The sequence below is a fragment of the Malus sylvestris genome, chromosome 17 (assembly GCF_916048215.2).
Source record: "Malus sylvestris chromosome 17, drMalSylv7.2, whole genome shotgun sequence".
NCBI lineage: Eukaryota > Viridiplantae > Streptophyta > Magnoliopsida > Rosales > Rosaceae > Malus > Malus sylvestris.
This window is the reverse complement of record NC_062276.1, coordinates 16,001,531-16,023,611: the sequence shown is the minus strand read 5'-3', so window position 1 is coordinate 16,023,611 and position 22,081 is coordinate 16,001,531. Positions and strand designations below refer to the sequence as shown.

The 22,081-nt window shown below is 38.1% G+C and overlaps 4 protein-coding genes and 1 pseudogene across 9 annotated transcripts; 3 read left to right on the top strand and 2 right to left on the bottom strand.

The window, feature by feature from the left end:
* The first annotated feature begins 4,666 nt into the window (after positions 1–4,666).
* On the top strand, positions 4,667–6,889 carry LOC126610983 (uncharacterized). Of its 2 annotated transcripts, none has more exons than XM_050279166.1 (3): positions 4,667–5,217; positions 5,684–5,844; positions 6,546–6,889. In XM_050279166.1, the coding sequence occupies exons 1-2, from the start codon at positions 4,830–4,832 to the stop codon at positions 5,812–5,814; spliced, it is 519 nt and encodes a 172-aa protein (XP_050135123.1). In that variant the 5' UTR covers positions 4,667–4,829; the 3' UTR covers positions 5,815–5,844; positions 6,546–6,889. The 2 variants fall into 2 exon arrangements, with proteins under 2 accessions (XP_050135123.1, XP_050135122.1); XM_050279165.1 differs by having other exon boundaries at positions 4,668–5,217; positions 6,576–6,889.
* A 136-nt stretch (positions 6,890–7,025) lies between these two features.
* LOC126610984 (uncharacterized) lies at positions 7,026–8,309 on the top strand. 3 transcript variants are annotated; one of them, XM_050279168.1, is made up of 2 exons: positions 7,026–7,426; positions 7,590–8,309. In XM_050279168.1, exons 1-2 carry the CDS (start codon positions 7,424–7,426, stop codon positions 8,004–8,006), a joined length of 420 nt encoding a protein of 139 aa, XP_050135125.1. In that variant the 5' UTR covers positions 7,026–7,423; the 3' UTR covers positions 8,007–8,309. The 3 variants fall into 3 exon arrangements, with proteins under 3 accessions (XP_050135125.1, XP_050135124.1, XP_050135126.1); XM_050279167.1 differs by having other exon boundaries at positions 7,587–8,309; XM_050279169.1 differs by having other exon boundaries at positions 7,026–8,309.
* Positions 8,310–9,067: 758 nt separating this feature from the next.
* LOC126610982 (disease resistance protein RPM1-like) lies at positions 9,068–12,201 on the bottom strand. Its single transcript, XM_050279164.1, has one exon. It carries the CDS (start codon positions 12,090–12,092, stop codon positions 9,246–9,248), a length of 2,847 nt encoding a protein of 948 aa, XP_050135121.1. The 5' UTR covers positions 12,093–12,201; the 3' UTR covers positions 9,068–9,245.
* Positions 12,202–13,361: 1,160 nt separating this feature from the next.
* Positions 13,362–13,836, top strand: LOC126612487 (uncharacterized; annotated as a pseudogene).
* A 107-nt stretch (positions 13,837–13,943) lies between these two features.
* LOC126612486 (uncharacterized) lies at positions 13,944–18,364 on the bottom strand. 3 transcript variants are annotated; one of them, XR_007619134.1, is made up of 9 exons: positions 18,220–18,364; positions 17,109–17,437; positions 16,833–16,918; positions 16,476–16,622; positions 15,966–16,068; positions 15,743–15,855; positions 15,212–15,338; positions 14,505–14,761; positions 13,944–14,202 (listed from the first exon to the last, which is right to left on the bottom strand). XR_007619134.1 is itself a non-coding variant. In XM_050280912.1 (8 exons), the coding sequence occupies exons 2-7, from the start codon at positions 17,344–17,346 to the stop codon at positions 15,246–15,248; spliced, it is 780 nt and encodes a 259-aa protein (XP_050136869.1). In that variant the 5' UTR covers positions 17,347–17,437; positions 18,220–18,364; the 3' UTR covers positions 14,211–14,761; positions 15,212–15,245. The 3 variants fall into 3 exon arrangements, 2 of the variants coding, with proteins under 2 accessions (XP_050136869.1, XP_050136870.1); XM_050280912.1 differs by lacking the exon at positions 13,944–14,202 and having other exon boundaries at positions 14,211–14,761; XM_050280913.1 differs by lacking the exons at positions 13,944–14,202; positions 14,505–14,761 and adding an exon at positions 14,211–14,504.
* Positions 18,365–22,081: the final 3,717 nt, after the last annotated feature.

Below are 22,081 nucleotides of genomic sequence, written 5' to 3'. Positions count from 1 at the left end.
CATTGGCATGTGGAGGACATTTTGGTGCCAAAAAGACAACTTTAAAGGTTTTATAATCTGGTTTCTTTTGGCCTACATTATTTAAAGATGTTTTTTATTTTTGTTCTCAAGTGGCAGTAGATTATGTATCCAAATGGGTCGAAGCAGTAGCAACACAAACTAAAGATTACAAGGTTCTTTTGAATTTTCTTAAGGATATGATTTTTTGTAGGTCTGGAACTCTGAGAGCTATCATTAGTGATGGTGGCAGCCACTTTTGCAACAAACCCTTCGAGGCATTGATGAAGAAGTACAACATCACACATAAGGTGGCAACTCCATATCATCCTCAAACCTCGGGCCAAGTGGAGATCAGCAATAGGGAAATAAAGAACATTTTGATGAAGACTGTCAGCCCTACAAGGAAGGATTGGTCACTTAGGTTGAATGATGCATTTTGGGCTTATCGAACAACATACAAGACCCCAATTGGAATGAGCCTTTATCGACTTGTGTTCGAAAAGGCATGTCATTTGCCAATGGAGCTCGAGCACCGTGCATATTGGGCCATAAAGAAGTTCAATTTTGATCTCAAAGAAGCTGGTATAAAGAGGAAGCTTCAACTTAATAAGTTGGACAAGCTCAAAAATGAATCATATGAGAATGCTAAGATCTACAAAGAATGAACCAAGCTCTACCATGACAAAGAAATTCTTAAGAAAGAGTTTCAACCAGGTATGAAAGTACTTTTGTATGACTCACATTTGCGATTTTTTCCAGGTAAATTGAAGTCTAGATGGGTTGGACCTTTCAAAGTGATTCAAGTATTACCCCATTGAGTTGTGGAGATAGAAAACATTAAGAATGACACTTATTTTAAGGTCAATGTGCGACGTTTGAAGGCTTATTTGGAGAATGTGGCACAAGAGTAGGTCTATCTAGTTGTGGATTCTCTTGAGTTTACAAGTTAAACATGTTATCATGTCTTGCCTAGACATTAAATAAAGCACTTGCTAGGAGGCAACCTAGTTGGGTTTGTGTTCTTTCCTTTTATTTGTGTGTTCTTTGTTTTTGTTTTTGTTTTATTTGTGTGTTCTTTGTTTTTGTTTTATTTTAATGATTGATCACCATTAGGATTTCTTACAGATCATTTGATCAAGATTATAGTAAACATCGTGCTTAATCTTGGTAGACATGTGAATGAATGAAGAAAATACTATGCAAACATTCTGCCATGTATTTTCTTTGGCTCTTTAACGTTTTCTTGCATGCTAAAGACTCTTAATTTGGAACCGAAGTTGAACATCCCAATTAGGTTGTAGATTTGGAGAATTTGATCAAAACCACACATCATATATATGTAAAACGAACTCTGGAAATAGATTGATAATTGAATACGGTTTAACTTTATAAACATGGAATTGGTTTTGTAATGGTGAACTCGAAATCCCTGGACCCATCCTCATCGTTTCTCAATCAACATATCATTCGTTGTTACATTTTTCTTCCATTTTCAGTTATTCTCATTAACAGCACAAAACTTACATTCAATTTGTCATTTTCATTGTTTAGTTAGGGTTCTTTCAAGGCTAGTAATTTATAGAGGTCTAATCAGTCTCTGTGGTTCGACACCTTTATTTGTGCCATTATAATAACCATATATTGCACTCGGAAGGAACATAACAACATATGCTTCACGTCATCTCGTTGTGTTGTCCACATGTTAGGCTTGTAAATCTTGAAAATTCGTCACTTGTAAGGGGGCGTGTTGAGAATGAATCTCACATTGATGAGATGAGGGACCTTGCATGGGCTTATAAGTAAGTTGGGTTACTCCCCATATTGCCAATTGGTTTTATGGTGGAATCCCAACTTTCTTCATGGTATCAGAGCCAGGTTGTCCCATATGTGAAGTCAAACGGCCACATATACTTCACGTCACCTTGTTGTGTTGTCCACGTGTTAAGCTTGTAAATCTTGAAAATTCGCCACACGTAAGAGGGCGTGTTGAGAATGAATCCCACATTGATGAGATGAAGGACCTTGCATGAGCTTATAAGTAAGTTGGGCTACTCCCCATATTGCTAATTGGTTTTATGGTGGAACCCTAACTTTTTTCACCTATAGGGGAAGGGTTAACAACTTATCCCAAGCTTGTCATGTGTTATGGGTGATGCGTCCAAAGTTTAGGGCATCATGCTTCGGGCACTTAGAGCACGTTGATAATTTGACCTTCAGTGGTCAATTGGTCCATAGCTTGTCGCTCCGCAGAGTGGCAAATCCGGGGTGAAATACCTAGAGGGACTAAGCTATTTAATCGGCCGTGAAGTTACATGGTTCACCATGAAGGACTTTTGCCTCATTACTAAACTTCGGTGTGACAAACCCTAAGAAATAGAGGTTAACCCTTCCGAAATTAGGCTATTGAGGTAGCATTTTCTTGAGAAGGTTAGGTTTGATGGAGAGAGCAGCAAGGGTAGCAAGGGTATGAAGGAGAAAGGCAAAGTTAAAGATGATGCGTTGAAGATAAGGTTGGTATACTCTATCAATGTTGTCTTGATAGGGGCAAAGAGCAATATAGTTGTGAATCTAGACTACTTCCACCTTGTTGAGGACATGAATAGGTTCAACGATTATTCTTGTGGTGCAATAACGTTTGAACAACTTCAAGATATCCTCTCTTTAGCTCTTTTAGGAGATGAAGAATGGATGAGGGATATATATGTGAACGGAGATGATGAAGAGGAAGAAGAAGGGAAGGCAAACAAGAGGGGGCAGAGAGCGAGAAGGGGTTGCAAAGGTTTTACATATGCTTTTCAGGTACTATGTGTTGCATTTGTAGCCAATATTGGTTATAATATTGTGATTGAGTATTGTTGAGGCACAAAGTCAGCAAGACTTTGGACTAATGTAAAGGGTCGAGTTTGTGATCTTCGCTCGGTTGCTCCTGTCACCTATTAATAATAATACGTAAACAGATAGAGGTAGGGAAACAAACACAAGATTTGCGTGGTTCACACTAAGTTTGGTTACGTCCAAGGGGTAGATGAGTTCTCATTAATCGTGAAGAGGTTACACAATACATAGGTTCAAACATAATCATCGTTAGTGGGTTCTAATGACACGTTTAAGGACAATAATGACATTAGGGATTAATTGCAGGAGAATGATCTACTTTTATAGTTGAGAAGAGTCTCTAGCTTTCATCTGCGATCGATATGGGACTCTAGGAGCTTTATTTTGACGTTGGCATGTGTCGTTCTATGACTGGCCCTCTAGTTAGAAGGAAACACTTGTGTTTCGGTAGGGGTGCCTTAGCATGAACCCCTCAGTGGGTCCTTGAAGGTATGAAGTTGTCCGGTACTTAGTAATTTCGGGATTGGTCAAGTATGATACAAACAAGTACTAATTTAGTATACGTGCAAGCAGGTGCGGGTGTGGGAATAAAAGTCCTTACGTTGTTTTTTTTTTTTGGTTAACGAAGTCCTTAGGTTATTGTAAGATGCTGATTTAACAATGCATCATGCTCCGATCTATGATTGATTTTTGTTTTCATGGTAAGATCTTAGATTTGACATGATAGTTCCATCTTTGATTTTGTGTTTTCTTGCATCTTGATTAGTTGAATATAAAGTTGAGGGTAAAGAACTGAAACCATCCAACTCCAATTGGAGAGGGCTACATTCGGATGGATTAGTTTCAATTAGTCTATTTTTGTTGTCAAAATGCTTAAAATCTTAGTGATCCTACAATGCTTAAGAATACAATAGCAAAAAAGAGCAAATATGATACAATTTGAGTCAACCACTAAAACTCCACCTACTCGAACATCCAATACAATTTGATTACCTCTAATGACATACAATGGCATCGTGCCGAAAGCAAACCAAAAACTCTCATAGAAAGACTTCAAAACGCACAACAAATTAAACTGGAGTTTATATGAAAGCTAAACTTGTTAAAACTCACAAGTCTTTAGATTCACATAGATCTTCAAAGCCTATTCTTTAACATTGTAGTACCACCGTCAATCATATTGAGCAAGACACCGTCGTAAAACGCTAGCCTAAAGTGGAAGACGCACGAATACCATAAGACAATTGAGATTTGAGACAATTGCATAGACGAGTAAAATGGTTGTGTTGGACTAAAATCAACACCATATGGCAAAAATCTGATCGAAAACATCTACACCTAAATGTGACAGTGAAGGAGTGAGGGATAGAAGAAGCATATTGATTTTCAAACACTACTCTTTATTTTATTTTTTCCTTCAAATTGTATAGAATAGAATATCCGTGTATTATTTTACTCCAAACATCATTAAAAAATTTCATTCAAATCTAAAGTTCCATTATTTTTTGCTATCTGAATGGGAACCGAATCCCCTCCGGATCCATATATACTCAGCCTACTGAGCAAACAATTTAGGCCGTTGAAATTTGATCCAACAGTTACAATTATTATAACTTTTAGAGAGGTCCCTGTTTGTAGCCATTGGATCAAATTTCAACGGTCCGAATCACTTGCTCAGCAGGCTCAGATTTATTGGATCCGGAAGGAATCCGGTTTCATCTGAATGCGTGAACAAAAAAAAACAATAATAATAATAATGAAGTCTTGGGTGTTCTAGGTTGACCAACTCGTCAATAAAATAAACAAAAAAATAAAATGACAAAGAATTCACCTCCACTCTCTCGCACCATCTACACTACCACTCTCTCTTTCTCGCATTTACACACAAACACAAACACAAACGCACCTAAATTTTCTCTCTTTATTTTCCTCTTATCCAAACACCCCCTCAAAATCTCCCATCTCTCTCTCTCTCTCTAGCAATTCCATCATCAATGGCAAGGTCGTCAATTTCTCAAACCCTTACCCTAACCCGCCACCTCTCGCCCAAATCATCGCCGTCCTCCTCCCGCCTCATAACCCTGCGCGCCCAATCCACCCTCCCTTTTCACCATGATCCACCAACCGACTCCTCCGCCGACTCGCCTTCTGATCCCCTTCTGCGCAAGCTCGAGGACGCCATCCACCGGATCATCGTCCGCCGATCCGCGCCCGATTGGCTCCCCTTTTTGCCCGGCGCCTCCTACTGGGTCCCTCCTCCACGGTCGAGATCGCACGGCCTGGCTCAGCTGGTCGATAAGTTGGCCAACCCTTTGAGTGAGGAGGAGACCATGTCTATGAGCACCGTTAGAGGGTGGCCTTCTTCTGCTTATTTTATCGAAGGTTTGCTTCCTTTTTTCGATTTTATTAATTGGGTTCTGTTCAAAATTGGGTTTTGTTCAAAATTGGGTTTTTATCCTTCAATCAATTGAGATTGGATTGAATTGTGTATTGTGGTTGATTTAATTGGATCATCTAATTCGTTTCTGCATCTGGGTTTGTTTCTGAATTGTGTAATTTTCTCTCTTTAGGTGAGAATTGGAATATCGAAAATCAAAAATCGAAAATTGAAAACGTTAACGGATCGATCATATTTTGAGGCATTGATCTTTTTTTGTTCTATGATGAAAAGTTGCTGGAATGATTAAGATAAAGGAATTAGTCTGGCTTTTTTTTAAAAAAAAATGTATTTTTTTTGGGGGCATTGGAGGGATTAAAAACCTTTGTGATAGAAAGTATTGAAATCTTGTGTATAATGGATGGTTTTCTTACAATTGTTGCTTATTCTATGCCTTCCTTTTCTTTGTAGGTACATCTCCACAACTGATGGAGCCTGTGGTTGTGTTTCAGAGTTCTGATGATGTGTCCAATCCCCAACCGATGGAGACCGCGGATCAAATTTCTAACAATGTGTCCAAGTCCGAGGATGAGGAGGGATGAACCATGTAGTTCTCATCAGTGGCATCTGAGGTAAGCTTTAATAACAGTTGGCTGAGTTCTGTATTGATGACAAGAAATTTGTTTACTTAATTAGTAAAACTCAATGCTCTTATGTTGGGTTTCATCCGTTGGAATTTAATGGTTTTACCAACAAATAATCAAACTAATTTGGGGGTAAACTGGACTAACATAGGCTTTTTGTGGAAGTTCAAGATTACTGAAGTTTAGCTGCTTCATATTCAAAGACCGAAGAGAAATGCTTTCATCTTTCCCAAAGTTGAAAATATGGTTCTGAATACTAATTAGGTTGATCTATGGAGCATAATGGATTACAGTGTGTGCTGGTAACATCTGTTTTGACCTTGTTCATCCTGCTTAAAAGCTGGCGTTGAGGGCTGTGGTTAATTCACCGGCCTTTGTTAAAATTTTAGGAGAGGTTTGTATAGGCTCTTAATGTGGATTCTAATAAATCATTAATAGTTGAATTCATATGCCTATATGTGACAAAAGTTGGATTTGGGGAGTTCCAAACTTGATCTTTTGGTATAATGGTGATTTTAACCTGAAATGAGTTGATGCCATGGGGGCTGATAAAAGACTTCAATCTGGTTTCGAATGATTACTGCTTTCTATGTTGTAGTATTGCTTTTGCTTTCCTGATAAGCAGATCGGTTCCATGAATTCTACTATTGCTTGCAAGCTAATTATGCCTTGGTTGCTGGGATACGCAGGCTCATCTAGTCATGTAAATTGTTATGTAGGACTGCAATAGATACATTGATGAAAGGCATTTCGTCAAGGTCAAGAGCTCTACAGATGCAAACTGGTTAGCGAGGTAGAGTGACTTCTATCCAAGTTCAAGATTACAACTGAAAAGGAGTTGCATGTAATTATTCATCAAGTATGTATAGTTGATCATTGTAGTTTGTTTTCAGTTGAATTGTGTGTTATTTGTACCTATGCCCGCATGGTTAATTTGCTCAATTCAAGTTTTATCAGGATGTCCATGTAAATATACTTAAGAGGTACATCAACCTTTTGTTCATCGATATTTTTCAACCCTCTCTTTTTCCAAGTTACTACGTGTTTTGAGTTGTGAATTACATTTTTCTTTTCTTTTTTGTGACCGTCGTCGCTCTCTCCAACGGAGGAAAAGGGTTTAAGAAGGAATACAGGTAGGTGTTTTGACAAAGTTTTGTTTCAATTGTTTAATGTTTGATGTGGTCGTATACTCGTATTCCATTCAAAAAGGGGGCTTAGCTTATGTTTGTGACTGCGTAGATTGCTTGTTAGTAGTTGGTAGGCTGTTTCCAAATTGACATATTTTAATTCAATGGCCTGCCCAATACATAGGAAACATAGTTGGTGTGCGTAATACACATTTTTATATTTTGAGGGCACACCAATGTGTACCATATACTTAATACTTTGAGTCGATGTGTCCAATATTATATAATTTCTATATAATGATGGAATTCTAGTGTTGCCCATCAGCTGAGACTGCAGCCCTAACATTTTTTAGGATGCCATTTCTCATGACCAAGTTCCCGTCCCACATCGAAGTAAGGGTTTTATGTGAACGAAAGCTATGATGTAGAGTTTCTCCTTCATGGTACGTACTACTATATGGTCCAGAAACATAAAACTGCATTAAAACTATAGAAAACTCCATTCCATCTGTAACCTACTGCCCCAGCATTTCTATATAAATCCTTACCAGACTCTACTCCAGTATCAACACACCAATCTAACAAACCCTTTTTCTGATATAGCAGAAAAGAGAAGTTCCAAGCTTCCATATAGCCATGTCTAGACAAGCTCAAGCATTACTTTCACTTCTCCTATTGGCAACATGTGCAGCAACCGGGCTGGCAGATGCGCCACCACCGCCCTTCTCGACCATCCCAGGCCTATTCCCTCCTGGGATTCCAGGGCTATCTTCGCCTATAAGCCCAGGTGAGATAGCCAAGTGCTGGTCTTCACTTCAGAACGTTCCAGGGTGTGCATCGGAAATTTATCCCACAATCTTGACTGGTAAATTTGCTCTAGGCCCTGCTTGTTGCAAGGCCTTGGTCGAAGTTGATAAGAATTGCTTGCGGAAGTTGTTCCCGTTGTTTCCATCCATTCCTGCAGTGCTCAAGAGCAGCTGTACTACTGCTGCTGCTCCTAAAGCAGCTAGATCAAAGCAGTAGTAGGCGGTTGAGATGATAATTTTTGCAGGAAATAAGTAGATCTTGCTTCAGTTAAGCATAGTCATGAAGGGTTTTTCTTTTGTTTACTTTGGTTGCCATTAAGTTGGTACGTTTTGGAGGCTTCAGGATTGTGATGGATATTATAATAAGAGAAGATGTTTGGTTACTCAAAGATGAGTAGGAACTACTACTAAAAATCTTTGTGTTCGAATCAGAGTTTTGTGCTTATGAGCAGAACCATTCATATTATGAATCAAAATATCATCTCTGCAAAAGAAAAAATAAAAAAAGAATTAAAACTAAGGTGGTTTAATCAATCTATTGTAGCAAATGCATAGACGGTCAGTGATGCTTTTACCAATTCAGTTCATTTGTTTTTATGCAGTTCGATAACTAATGACCTTAACTTTAATTGATTTTTTTTTTGCAGAGGCGATATTTGTGATTTATATTATGAAATGTTATGATCATAAACTCGAACTTCTATGAATAGGCAACGAGCAATTTTAAGTAGTAACTCCTACTCATCCTTTGAGTAGCCAATTATTATTCATAAGAGAATAACCAGCTTATGGTCTCATCAAAATAACTCTCTTATGGTGGGAAAGGGTGTAATAAAACTCCACATCAGGTGCAAAAGTGAATGTTAATTACCAACTAAGCTGCAAGTTTCTCTCTTTTAAGTTACGATGGAAAAATTACAATTTCTCGGTATATAAATTCAATAGTGAACTGATCATTATGTGAGATAATTTGTGGAAATGGCCTCTGCTTGATCAGTTTTTAAGTGAGAACCTTGTTGTCAAGTTTGTACCAAGTGCGATCTCACAGCCATCAGGTAAAACATATCTTATGAATAGTGGGAACACCTAAGGAATCGGGGTTCCCCTTTCATATCTCATACCTGATACCCCGTTATGCGTTGTTGAAACGATGAGATGATCGCGGGAGAGTATTCGTGTGTTCTATAAAACTACCAAATTACTTGTTCTACTCAATCAGTAAGATTCCCAGAAAATCAAACTCAAAGAAGATGAGAAAAGCTCGAAAGAAACGAAAGCTTGAAGAAGAAGATACGAACGCTTCTGTATTTCACTTGACAGTTTACAAACATACATAAATATCAAACTGATCAAGATTATTATTACAATTTACAACTATTTACAAGAGTTTTTACAGTAATTTACAATACACAGCATCTCCTTAATAATATCAAACGGATCAAGTGAAGTAAAAACATTACTTCCAACGAGTTTCGAGTTCGTGGCTCTTCATGAGAGAAGTGGTTTGATGAAAATTTTCTCCTTCATTCAGACCCTCCAAAGGGTAGACCTCCCACCCTGACTCTCTCAAGTAGGTGAAATAAACTTCTGGGATATGCGCAACCTTCCCATAATCGTTGCCTTGTTCATGTGGACTCAGCGTCTTGATTAACTTTTCCGGCATATCAAAGAACTCAAGCACCTTCAGCTTCTTCAGGTGTTCAATCCCGGATGGCACCTTCTCTAACGATATACATCGCTGGATACTTAGCTTTTGCAGGGACGGCATTGCTCCCACCTGCACCTCTATACATCTAAGTTCATCAAATTCATCAATGCCTAAATGTTTTAGCTTCTTAAATCCTCCAGCTCCGAAACACAATGTGTCTCCTTCAAACACCTGAGATAATTCGAGATGTACCAGGTTCGGCAGATACTGAATGAATACAAGCGGATTGTCCCTTAACCTACTCCATTTCAGATATAATCTAACAAGGCTGTGCAGAGAAGGTATCCAGTGAGGCAATGTTTCCAATCGTCCACGCAAGTATAGGCGCTGAAGTAGTAGAGGAGGAGAAGAAATGTGCTGCAGGTCAATGATCTCATCCTCTTCTACCGAAGTTATGGACAACGCGCAAAGTTTGGTCAGCTTTTCGAGGGATGAACAAAGAGACTTTCCGTCTTGCTTCCTCATATGTACAATGCCTAACCGTCTCAACTGAATTAGTTTCCCCAGCTCTCTTAATATGGCACCTCCATCTTGGTTTGCCTTGATGAAACAAAGCTTTTGAAGGCAAGTTAGAGCCCCTATTTTTGCAAGCACCTTAAAGCCATATTTTGAGTGAAAATCTCCATATGGTACAAATTCATAACGATATACTAAAAGATGACGTAGATGTTGAAGCTTTAAAATTTCAACCGGGAGTTCAGTGACCAGAGAATGCTTCAGATCCAAAGTCTCCAGGTTCTGAAGCTTCCCTATAAATCTCGGAATGGTTTTCACCCTCGTACCTTTCAAGCTTAGATACTTCAAAAAGAAAAGGTTGACTACTTCAACTGGAAAAGCATTTAGAGGTGCACCTTGCAAATCTAACACGTTAAGAAGCCTAAAACCTCCAGGAAAAATTGTATGCAGCACTGGCTTCTCGGTAACTCCAAACATAAACAGAGAACGTAGTTGAGAAGCGCACCTGTTTTTCTGTACGTATTGCAAAGAATTATGCATTGACAGGCGTCGGACTTTATCAGGCCATGGTATGTTTTGCTCTTTAGCTATTGTGGCAAAGTTCTGATCTCTTATCTTAGAGGTGATAATCTCTCGGAGAAGATCATGGACACGAAAGCTTTTGACCCTTCCATCGGATGTTGTCTCTGCTGCTTGAATCATGCTTCTATTCAACAGTTCATTGAGGTAGTCCTCTGCAACATCTTCTAGTGTTTTGCCTTGTTTTGCTTCAATAAAACCCTCTGCCATCCATAGCCGAACAAGTCTCATATGCTCGATTAGATGATCCTCGGGAAAGATGCTCAGGTACAAGAAGCATGACTTGAGATGGTAAGGCAAGTCATTAAAGCTGAGTGAAAGTACTTTTTTCAAGTCCTTGAGTTTGTCATTGCCCTCCATTTCAGCACCAAGGCTATGGCCAACCATATCCCACTGGTCGATCCTCCGCTTGTCTTTGGTGGCCAAAACACCGCTGACTGCCACAATCGCGAGGGGCAGCCCCTCGCACTTTCTTAAGATAGAATTACCGATATCCTCTAAATAAGGAGGGCATGAGTTCCCTTGGAATGTCTTCTTGCATAGAAGCTCCCATGACTCCAACAGCGGCAAGGGCTTCAAATTAAAGACTCTACCTCCAGATTCTTTGCTGGTTGTTGAGGCTACATCAGCTTTTCGAGTAGTTAGTATGACTCGGCCGCCACAAGTATTGTTAGGCAACGCATACTTCAGAGAGTCCCATACGTACAAGTGCCACACATCATCGAGAACAATTAGGTACCTCCTTTTCTGCAGGAAGTCCTTGATTATTGTTTTCAGCTGATTGTTGTTCATGTTGTTGGTTCCTTGCGGAGCTGGCCTTCGGATGGCTTTGTGGAGTTGTTGAATCATGTCTTCGAGGAGATCCCCAAGCTTGAACGACTGAGTAACCGTGATCCAAGCACTTACTTTGAAATGCTTCTTCACTTCTGCTGCATCATAGACTTGCTTCGCCAGGGTTGTCTTCCCTAGTCCTCCCATGCCAGCCACAGAAACTACTTCTCGTCCAGAACCACCGTTAACAAGCCACCCTACCATCTGTTTTATAGGCTCGTCAATGCCAACTATATCAGTTTTCTCTAAAAGTAGAGCATCACCACGATGGTCATCCCACATTTGACCTGCAGTTGAAGAGCCTGACCCTTGTTCAGCCATAAACTTGTGACGGAGCCTCCTATGAACCTCCGAGATTTTTCTGATTCTCTTGTTGATGTCTTGTAACTCAGCAGCAACTCGGTATTGAGCTTTCATGTTCTTAATACAACACGAAAACCGATGGATGGAACCATATAACCCCGTCCCATGATCATGTGCCTGGATAAGTGTAAATTCATCCAGCACGTCTTCACTATCGTGAGCAATGTCTCTTACTTGATTAACCCATACTTTGACTTCCTCATCACTCTCTTCAAATGCATCAGCAACCCTCAGAAACGCGGTCATGCGCTCCAGTTCCCCTCTCAGATACACAATTTCTTCCCTAACCCCTCCCAAAAGTTGCAGATCATTTTCGAAAAGAGGTGCAACCTTGTCGAGCAGAAACTGTACTGCACTCTCTGCCATTAGCTCTCTACTGTTTTTATTACCCTTTCATCATCTAACTGATTTTCCCAGTTCCAAAATCTATGGAGTTATATAAGTCAGGGGCAACATATAAATATTCACAAAAATTTGCAGATGCCTATACTGCAAGTAACTGAATTGAACAAGTAACAGCGACAGGGTTATGAATTATCTGTGACGAACCAATCCAAGAGTCAAATTGTCCGTTAACAATAAAATCCACGAAATTTCCTAGAAAATGACTCAAACCACAAGAATCAAGACCATTTTTCCGACTAGACGCTTAGCACTAGCGTGCATTTGCAAGTAAAGGATAGCAGGCCCACAAGTTTTCCGACAGTACATAAAACCGAATCTTCTAAACAAGAAAAATAATTTATTATATATATATATATATATATATATATATATGAAAGTGACTATTTTGTATTTTAAGATGCTGCTAGGTTTGGTTGCTTCTGCAGCCATCCAATCTCATCTCATCAGCAACTACCGGGTGATTTCATTTGATTGTGACTATTTTGGGATCAGAAAGTCAAAGCAAAAGCTGCTTTCCCACAAAGCCTCCGAAAGCACAAGCTGCTTTCATTTGAAATTGCTTAGTAATAATAATCTAGCTGAGGCCTTCCCAGAAAGCCCCAGAAAGCCTCAGAAAGCCTCAGAAAGCACAAGCTGCTTTCATCTATTGAAAATGTCAGCTTAACCACAGAAAACTTCTACTTCTGAAAATTTTCTTCTGGTTTAATTGTACTATATATGAAACCAAAAGATCTCGACCCTCCATTTGCCCTGAGTATGGTAGAGTTTTCGTAGCCCTTGATACAGAACATATTAGATTTATGATTATACTGTTTCTTGTAATTTTTATTTTACTCTAAGTAATTTTCCACCACCCGTGTCAAGTTACTATAAAAGGTCGTACCCAGTGCACAAGGCTCCCGCTTTACGCACGGTCTGGGAGAGGTGAATCCGTGTCAAGTTACTATGTTGAAGAAAAATGTTTTCACCAGACCCAACAAAAAACTGAAAGGAAAAGCGAAGAACAGATTATTACAAATCGATGAAGTATATGAAATACTTTCGAAAATTCTCATTGCCAGATAAGATTAAATGATTATTATTTATTACGATCGATGAAGCATTTATCTAGCAAATTTGCTGCACCATATAAATCCTTGGATCTCTTCTCCAACAGCAACACAGCTGATATAGTTAACCTGTTTTCTGATACTGATATGGCACAAACGTGAGTGCCAAGTTTTCCGGCACATGTCCAGACAAGTTCAGGCAATGTTTTCGCTACTACTAATAATGGCAACTTGCGGTGCAACCGGATTTGCGCATATTCCACCCACCCCCTCTCCCGAACTTTCCCAATATCCCAGGCCTACTGCCACCTGGGATCCCAGGCCTATTTCCACCCAGAACTCCTGGAGTATTTCCGCCGGGGATCCCAGGCATATTTCCGCCCGGGATTCCAGGGCTACGGCCGCCAGTGGACCCGACTGAGATAGCAAAGTGTCGGTCTTCACTTCAGAGCATTCCAGGGTGTGCACAAGAAATTATTACCACAATCTTTACCAGTAAATTTTCACTAGGCCCTGCTTGTTGCAAGGCCTTCGTCGAGGTTGACGAGAAATGCTTGCTGAAGTTGTTCCCGTTGTTTCCTTCCATCTCCGCGTTGCTTAAGAACAACTGTGCTCAAGTGAATGCTGCTCCTCCTAATGCATCTGGTTCAAATTAGTAGGCAGTTGATCTTGTTTTCAATTAGTCAGAGACATGCAGGGTTTAGGCCTTTTGGTTTTTACCTTGGGTGCCATTTTCCTTGGGTTTTGGAGACTTGGATCTCACTAAAGTAAGACAATAACAGCTTATGATCTCATTAAAACAACTCTCCCCCTCTATCTCAAAGAAATTGTTCGATCTTATTTTGATCTATCGACCCCAGTGATCCATGAATCCAGATCCTAATGCATACGCATTTAAATTGTTAAATGCGAGCAAGAATTCACAAGAACAGTTAGAACATTTCATTCACATTTCAAAATCCAGCAGATAATCCCAGCACCGCATTAACGAATCATGATTCACAATTTGTATCATAGGAAACCTGGAAAATGCAAAGAGAAAATAATTTAACATAACACTGGAGATTGAATTACAACTGTCCAACCAGGATGAACAAGATGAAATGAAAACAAAGGGATGCACAATGAAAGCAGAAAAAGTATAAACTGCGGTTTTCTGCTCGACAATCCTAAGTATTTTATTTGTAAAAATATACTGATGACTAAGAATAATTCACAAGTAAATGAAGATACACGTATATCAAATTTAAAAAAAAAAAACCAATTGTGTAATTTCAGCTCCGTTTGACATTGAGGACAATGCTCGTTGACCAGTTCCATGTACCTGGTGAGGAGAAAAGACATTTTCAGGTTCATTGCTGAGTAAGAACCCCAAATCCCATATCTGAAAGAGAAAGCCAGAGCGAAGCAGGACCATGAAGAAGCATGTGGGATATGTAGTGCACGGATTTAAGTAAGTATAAAGTAGTGCAAGCACAACTTGCAGGAATCGAGAAGGTGGTATTCGGCTAATCAAGAATCTGAACAGGAAAATGTCGTTTTACATTCTTCCACTTGGAAAATTACAAGCCATACAAAAACCTGAAGAGAATGAAAGTGAAAACTGAGAGACTATAGAAACAAAAAAAACTTGCCAACCATAAATTCAGAAAATGCATCTATCAAATACTTTTAAGTCCCAGATTCTACGTAACGAGCATGCAAGGCATGCAAGGGAACAAACATACAACTGAGAGCTAGCAAGGCCGAACTAATAAGTAGACAAGTCCGCAGATAGATAAACCTGGGTTTATTAGTTTTTCATTATTTTGGGTCATTTTTAAAGACCGGTTAATACAAACAAATATGCACGTGCACATAAGCACAAAAGATTAACCTAGGCAAAATGATAAAATTACAAAACAATCAGAATAGGACCATATCCCATATCCAGGTGGCAGGTTCATTGTGAGATGGAAAGCAGGAGAAAGCAAATTTTTTAAAGTAAAAAGATAATATGAAAAGGCAGTTGCAGAATGTAAAATTGCTTACAAGACGAGGCAATCTAGAGAAAGAAGACTTCCAACTAATAAAGGCCCAACATTCTCAGTTCTGTCACATGGCTGGGGTCTAGCTCGGGGGCATTCTTATTATCTTCTCGGTCTTCTACAACATATTCCTGGCATCATAAGATTCTTGATTCAGTTGGAGAAATATAACAAATGCTTCAAAATAACTATTACACCTAGTTTACAAATCTTGGAATCCAGAAGGGTAACATAAAATTTAATAATAAAACTAAGCTGTCTTTGGTAGTCTTGGCGTTTAGAAGTGACAAGGGAAAGATGAATATAAAGCAAGAATTTCAAGAAAACGATCAAGGAAACTTGAGTCCAAAATGGACAAAGGTACCAGTTAACTTTCAGTTGGAAAAATTACAGTAATCCTCTGTCCACATATTATGTCTATGAAACATCATGTTACGTGTAGAAAATACTCAACGATATAGTTTAGTTAAATGCCAATAAAATTCAGTACGAACGGTTTTAGTTCATATTAAGTTCCAAGTATCAGAAACTAGACCTTTGTTAATTCTTGTTTGGCAAGAACATGATAATGCCGTTCGTTGATTCTCTGTCCACATATTATGGCTATGAAGAAGCCATAAAGCAAACCCACCAAAACAATAGCTAAAACTGCAACAAGTGAACAAAATAATGCATGCAATTAGTGTAATCAGCATGTCTTACACCGAGAACATAAATATTTTATAGGGAGTTCAGAGGGCAGCGAGAAGTTTGCATACCAGCCATAGTATAAAACCCATACGGGTGCTCCTCATAACCAAACATCTCCCTTAGTTCGTCTCCATAAAATTTGTATACCATCACTCCCAAGAATGCCACAATCTGATGAAGAAAAAAAAATATTCGCAAAATTTTAGGAATGACAAACTAACGGGGAAGTCTTATCTCTTCTGCTTCCATAGCACTTGATAGAACTAACTGAACAACTAACAGTTATGTTTAGAGTAACCAATAGTACAAACATTTAAATTGGTAACACGATTAGGATGAGTTCTAACAGTACCCTTATATATTAATTATGAAACATAACAGAACCTTGCAAATATGTGCTACAACTGACTCTTGCTAACCTATCAAACAACACTTTCAGTTTCTAATTAATTCTTCTGTGGCCTGTGCAAGCTGAATAAAACTTAACGGAAAATGCCTAACTTCTTTTATTTGGGAAGAACTACCTATTTGATAAAATGATATGATTCATGAATCACATTAATTTGTTGTAAACATACCAGCTGCACGATGATGAAAATTAATGCATGATCTCTAGCAACAAGGAACTGAAATTTCAATCTCAACCACCAGCGATCGGGAGGGACATTCGCTCTTAATATGAACACTGCCCTGCATTCTGTACAATGAGCAAAAGCAAAGCCCTCCTGAAGAAATAAATATATGAATAATTAATACCAAGCTTCTACAAAAGAAACAGCCTTTGAAGAAATAGATAAAATAGATAAACATAACAAGAATTTCACCTCAATTATGTGCAATTTCATTATTCTAAAATGAATATTAAAAATAAAATAAAAAATAAAAAAAGCATCTGCAGATCACAAGGAAAGAGCAGGGATGAAGAAAATCTTCACCTTTGTTGACCTCCAATTATCAAGACATGATCTATGGACATACTTCTGAGTACCTCTGCAATGGCATGGAGCAATTAAGTCTTCCCCTGAAAGACAAATAAAGAACGCTAAGATATTTGAATTTCCTAGCCGCCAAATAATTATAGATTGAAAAGGTATTGAACTATAATTACTTTAACCAGCAAGTTACATGTATATCCTCTACATCATCTAAATTAAAAAATTAATGGTGACAGTAAACTGAAGATACACAGAGAAATGCAAAACATATAGGACCTTCTTCAGTATCAAGGCAAATACGACACTGTGGTTGCTCTGCGTTGACCAACTTAGAATTTTCATTGACGTCAAAAATTTGTGCCTCTTCATCAACAGCAGGAAAATCACCTAGCACAGCTGTAATTTCACATGAGGATGAAGATTCTGCAGGTCTCTGTGAAATGTCAGACTGACATAAGATGGGTTCACATTCTGTAATATCTTCCTTATGACTATCATTTGGTACTAATTGCATTGCGAAGAATGTCGAGTCAGGAATACAAAGAAAAAATCATTGCCAGTGCTATAGCTCCTATAGACCATTTCAATCGGAACTAAGAAAAAACCTATAAAAAAATAGATGAAAAGTACAATGGTTAGGAACTTGCACTACATGTCAAATTGTTGCTACTAGTTCTATGGAAATTAAAATCACGTTCCTGTACTAAAAATAATAATTTGACATTCCAAACTGCTCTAAGAACTTTCCATAAAACATCCATATGCACAAGTATGAAATAGATACATAGTGTTTAGACTACCAATATCCATGTAACAACATCGGCAGAAATTTCGAGAATTCAAAAGAAGCAAAATGCTAACTATGGAGATACCAAATACCGATGAAGAACAAAAGGAGCATAACAAACGATTATTACTGATTACGTTCATCGTATGATTCCAAGCTCTTGCAACCAACCTAACGTGTAACATGGCCTAATTACTTGACTTATGATAAAAAAAAATTATCGTTCTCTGTTTTTATTTATCGAAAAAGAAGACCATTTGAATTTTCTTAAATGGATAATCCGTGATAATTATATATAATTTGCATAAAATTTCCAACTTTATTAATCTGGTCTGTATAGCATCAACTTCAGCTCCGGCTTTTAACTTCCCTAATTATATAACTTGGAGTCCATACAAAAAAGCTTCATTTCTTCCCAGAAAAATAAATCACTAAATAAATAATCAAGCATGCAATTAATAAATTATATACATAATCAAAACCCTAAAAATGTGATTAACGTATACAAACTTTTCACCAAAAGGAACGAGAGTCAATCAACAAATTAACAAAATTGCGAGCGAAGATTGAACTTTTATGAGATCAATTAGGGGGGCTGACCTGAAACTTAGCAGTAGGGGACAATCGCCATGGTACTGAAACAATGCAGGCATCGATTGGATGGGGAATTTGAGAATCCAATTCTAGGGTTCTTATGAATTGAAGCGAAACGGTGGACTTTGAAGAGTTCGACGATGATTGACAAAATTTGGGATTTTTGGTTTTTTCTTTTTTTAATTTTAAATTGTATTCGTATTTGGAGGCAGGCCTTGAAAAGTAAAGAGGCACTTGTTTGCTAACAATCAAAATGAATAAAATTTTTGCAAATCACCCTTTACTACAGTGTTGTCTTTGTATGGTATGAATTCGAACTCTGTCAGCTTTTTAATCTAATAAATTCATCATATTTGGAACAAAATGAATATTTTTTTTTTTTACTTAAAAACAAAACCATAGCAAACAAAAAATGATTTTGGATGCATAAAATAATCAAGTCAATAAATAATGTCGTGTTCGGATTCCAATTCTTTTCCCTCTATAATTGAAATATATTTAATGTAAATTATCCATAATTTCTTAAAAAAATAAAAATAAACAAGGTTGTGTTTGATCATCACGTTACAGTCCTATTAGATTAGGAATGTGATTGTGTAAATCCTAGTAGATATGGAAATGTATCTTATATTCCTATTAGGAGTAGATTACCTATTAAATGTTGTAATCATAAAGGGTAAGGAATTAACATTTCCTACTACTATAAATAAAGGCACAATGAGGTGGAATAACATACACATACAATTACACATCTCTCTCTTCTTCTTCTCCATTGCCGCACCTTTCTCTCTCTCTATGGCTTCTATAATTGTTCAGTAAATTATGCCTACAACACGTTATCAGCACGCTCTTGACACTAAAGAGAGTTTATTCTTCAATCAGGGGAGTATTATGTTTTAATCATTCTTTTTGTGTTCAATTTATTGTTTTGAATTGATCTACATGCTATTGATTCAATTTAATTTTTCTTTGTTGAACGTGATACAACGCATTGGAGATGCAATTCCAGCTTTCCGAGAAGGATCTTCTACAAATTCAAAGGTTTTTGTTGTTTTTTGCCAATCAGATACGCTTAAAATAAAGTAAGATATTTGAAACGACCTTGAAGCATGAAAACATTCCTCATGATGCATGAACTCCCCTATGTTTATATTTTCCTTCCGATATATATATTATATATGTTCATATATTTGTCAATATATATATATATATATATATATATATATATATTTGCTTCATGCATCGCATAATTAAAGTGTTATGTGGAATATGTGAGTCAAAGTATCAAATTAAATTAGAAGCAAATATGGGTTTCCTAAACCCTAAGGGATTTTCGAAAAAAAAGGGAATTGGGCATGGTGCGGCACACCCACCACACCATCACTGTGCAAACAGAAACCAAGCTTCAGCCTGGGGTCAATTTGATTGGCCTAAAGCCCTCAGCTTGTTTGTACCTTGACCCATGGCCTGCTGCTTTTTCTCGAACCGAACCAAGCCTCGGCTTGGGTTCCATGCAGCCCAGGCCTGCAGCCTTCATCCAATTCAGCTAAATTAGCTGAGTTTTCTGCCACGACCTGTGTACTTCATGCAGCCCACATGGTTAGGCTTGGTCCCTGCAACCAGCCCATACAGCTGGGATTAGCTCCTACGTGCCCAGAACCCACGGCCAACTTGCGCTGGTTATCACCTGTGCCCCCCCTTTCGGCCCAAATTTGAAACCCAGTTATAGCTAGGATTTCACCTCATCCTCATGACCTGAAGTTCGCACCCGAGGCCCTTTTTGGGCCCTGCCTTTTCTACTTAAGGCACCAAACTTGTGCCCCTTACCCACGGCACCTAGCCCAAATTATTTTAGGGCTATACTTTCAATCAAATAATATTATTTTAATTTTATTTCGCTTCTACAATCGACCATGTATGGCCCGATTTATTGAATTAATTAAAAGTGACCTGCAGTCCATTAATCTGATAATGAATTCAAAATTATTGACCTGAAGATTACTTTTGGACATTAACGATTCAATAATTTATTTTTATACTTTGAACCGTTAACATACTTTCGTAGTCCCGAAGCACTCACACTTAAGTTCCTGAAGCAACCAAAATCCACTACACTTAGTTGTATATTGCATTCTGTGTTCTTGCAGGAACCTCTCTTTTATGAATTAAACGTTCATAAACTAAATTGAACCTGTAGTTTCAAATTTAGTGCCTTTGAAACCCGAAGTTTTCATAAAACAAAACACCCATGAAAACCCGACGTTTTTCATGAAAACCATGTCTTAGAACTCAAATGTTCTAACTTTGATGCTTATGGATGATTCATTCCCTTAGCACCAATCACAATATTGTTTCCCCCAATTCAGTGAATTGTCGAACCATCACAAGTTTGATTTTCCTGATTTGGAAGTTTCTAATAGAAACCGTGGGGTACAAGACGTGAATCTCCACTTAACTATCAAGAAGCTAAGAAACCATTGAAGCCAACAACGGCATGGAAGAGTTGAATAAGCCTCCGCCATGATTTTCATTCGAAGACTTATGCTCAAAGCATTACAAATGGAAATACCTCCCAATCAAGGATTCCATGGCTCTTTGGCTTACTTTTACGGATTGTCTAATCATGAAAGACATTTCCTGAAGCACACCATGATTACATCCATGAATGAGTACAATTCTGAAGTTTATAAATTTGGTCGAATTTTGACTAGAGAATACTTTTCTCGTCCTTCCTTGTTTCTAACTCGCCCCTGAAGCAGCAGTGTAGATAGCGGAAGGTTACCAAAGTCTCGAATCTGATTACTACCACAAACATATGGTAGAATCAGGGCCTGCCAAGGTGTGGTATCATGCCCGAAGCATGATCCTTGGTACCTAAGACCTAAAACTTCAAGAATAAGGGAAAATATTCCCGAACCTTAACCCTGCATAATCTATTTTCGTTTCAATGGAATAAACCATTGGTTATGCACATGTTCGTGCCCCTACCAATGTTGTTAAGGAAGTACCATTCTAGTAGTCAATATGCAAGACTAATTTTGCTCCACCAAAGACCGTTGGAAGAGCAGAATTTTGACATGGATAACCTTGTTGGCCGTATCCCCTTAGTAAACAATTTACTTTATGAACATTTTTCCATGTTCTTGGATTCAAATTTGGTGTATGTTTTACTTATGAATAATCTTATTGATATTGTCCTCGAATATGAGTTAATTGAATCATGTTTCTTAATACATGTGACCGATTCAATTAAACACGTGATTAAGTAAGAATGTGGGAAAGTTAGTTATCTGGATGAATGCGTACTACGCACACATGAATGCATACGACGCACACTAACTTTACACCTAAATCACATCTCTAACAATGACTTCAGGTCTATCCAACCTGATTAAAAGCAATGGCTCGCTCCTCATTGTATGAATGATATTGAATCACCTTTTAAGGGACCTTAAATTTTCCCTGACGTTGAGTTTTTAAGGATATTCGAGATGACAGTGATCATAAATGAAACCACTAAAGAAAATAGAGTGAAATATATTTGCACCATCTCCAAAAATGAGCCTGAAGTTTTGATTTGGGGCAAATGGGTTGTCTCCCAACTAGGAACACACCACATGTGGCCGGCCTGGAGTTGGGTGATTGAACAGTTTACTTGTTTTGGCACGACCATTTGCGACACTTAGGTCGAACAATGATGTTATGACGCATCTCCTTACCCGAAGTAAGGATCTTATGCCTACAAGCACACTTTGCCAAGCCTGCTCATTAGAGAAATCAATTTTCTATATCATCCCTCGCAAAGATACGAAACCACCCTTTTTTTTTACAGTGGATTCAAAGGAATATATGTAGACTAATCCAACCA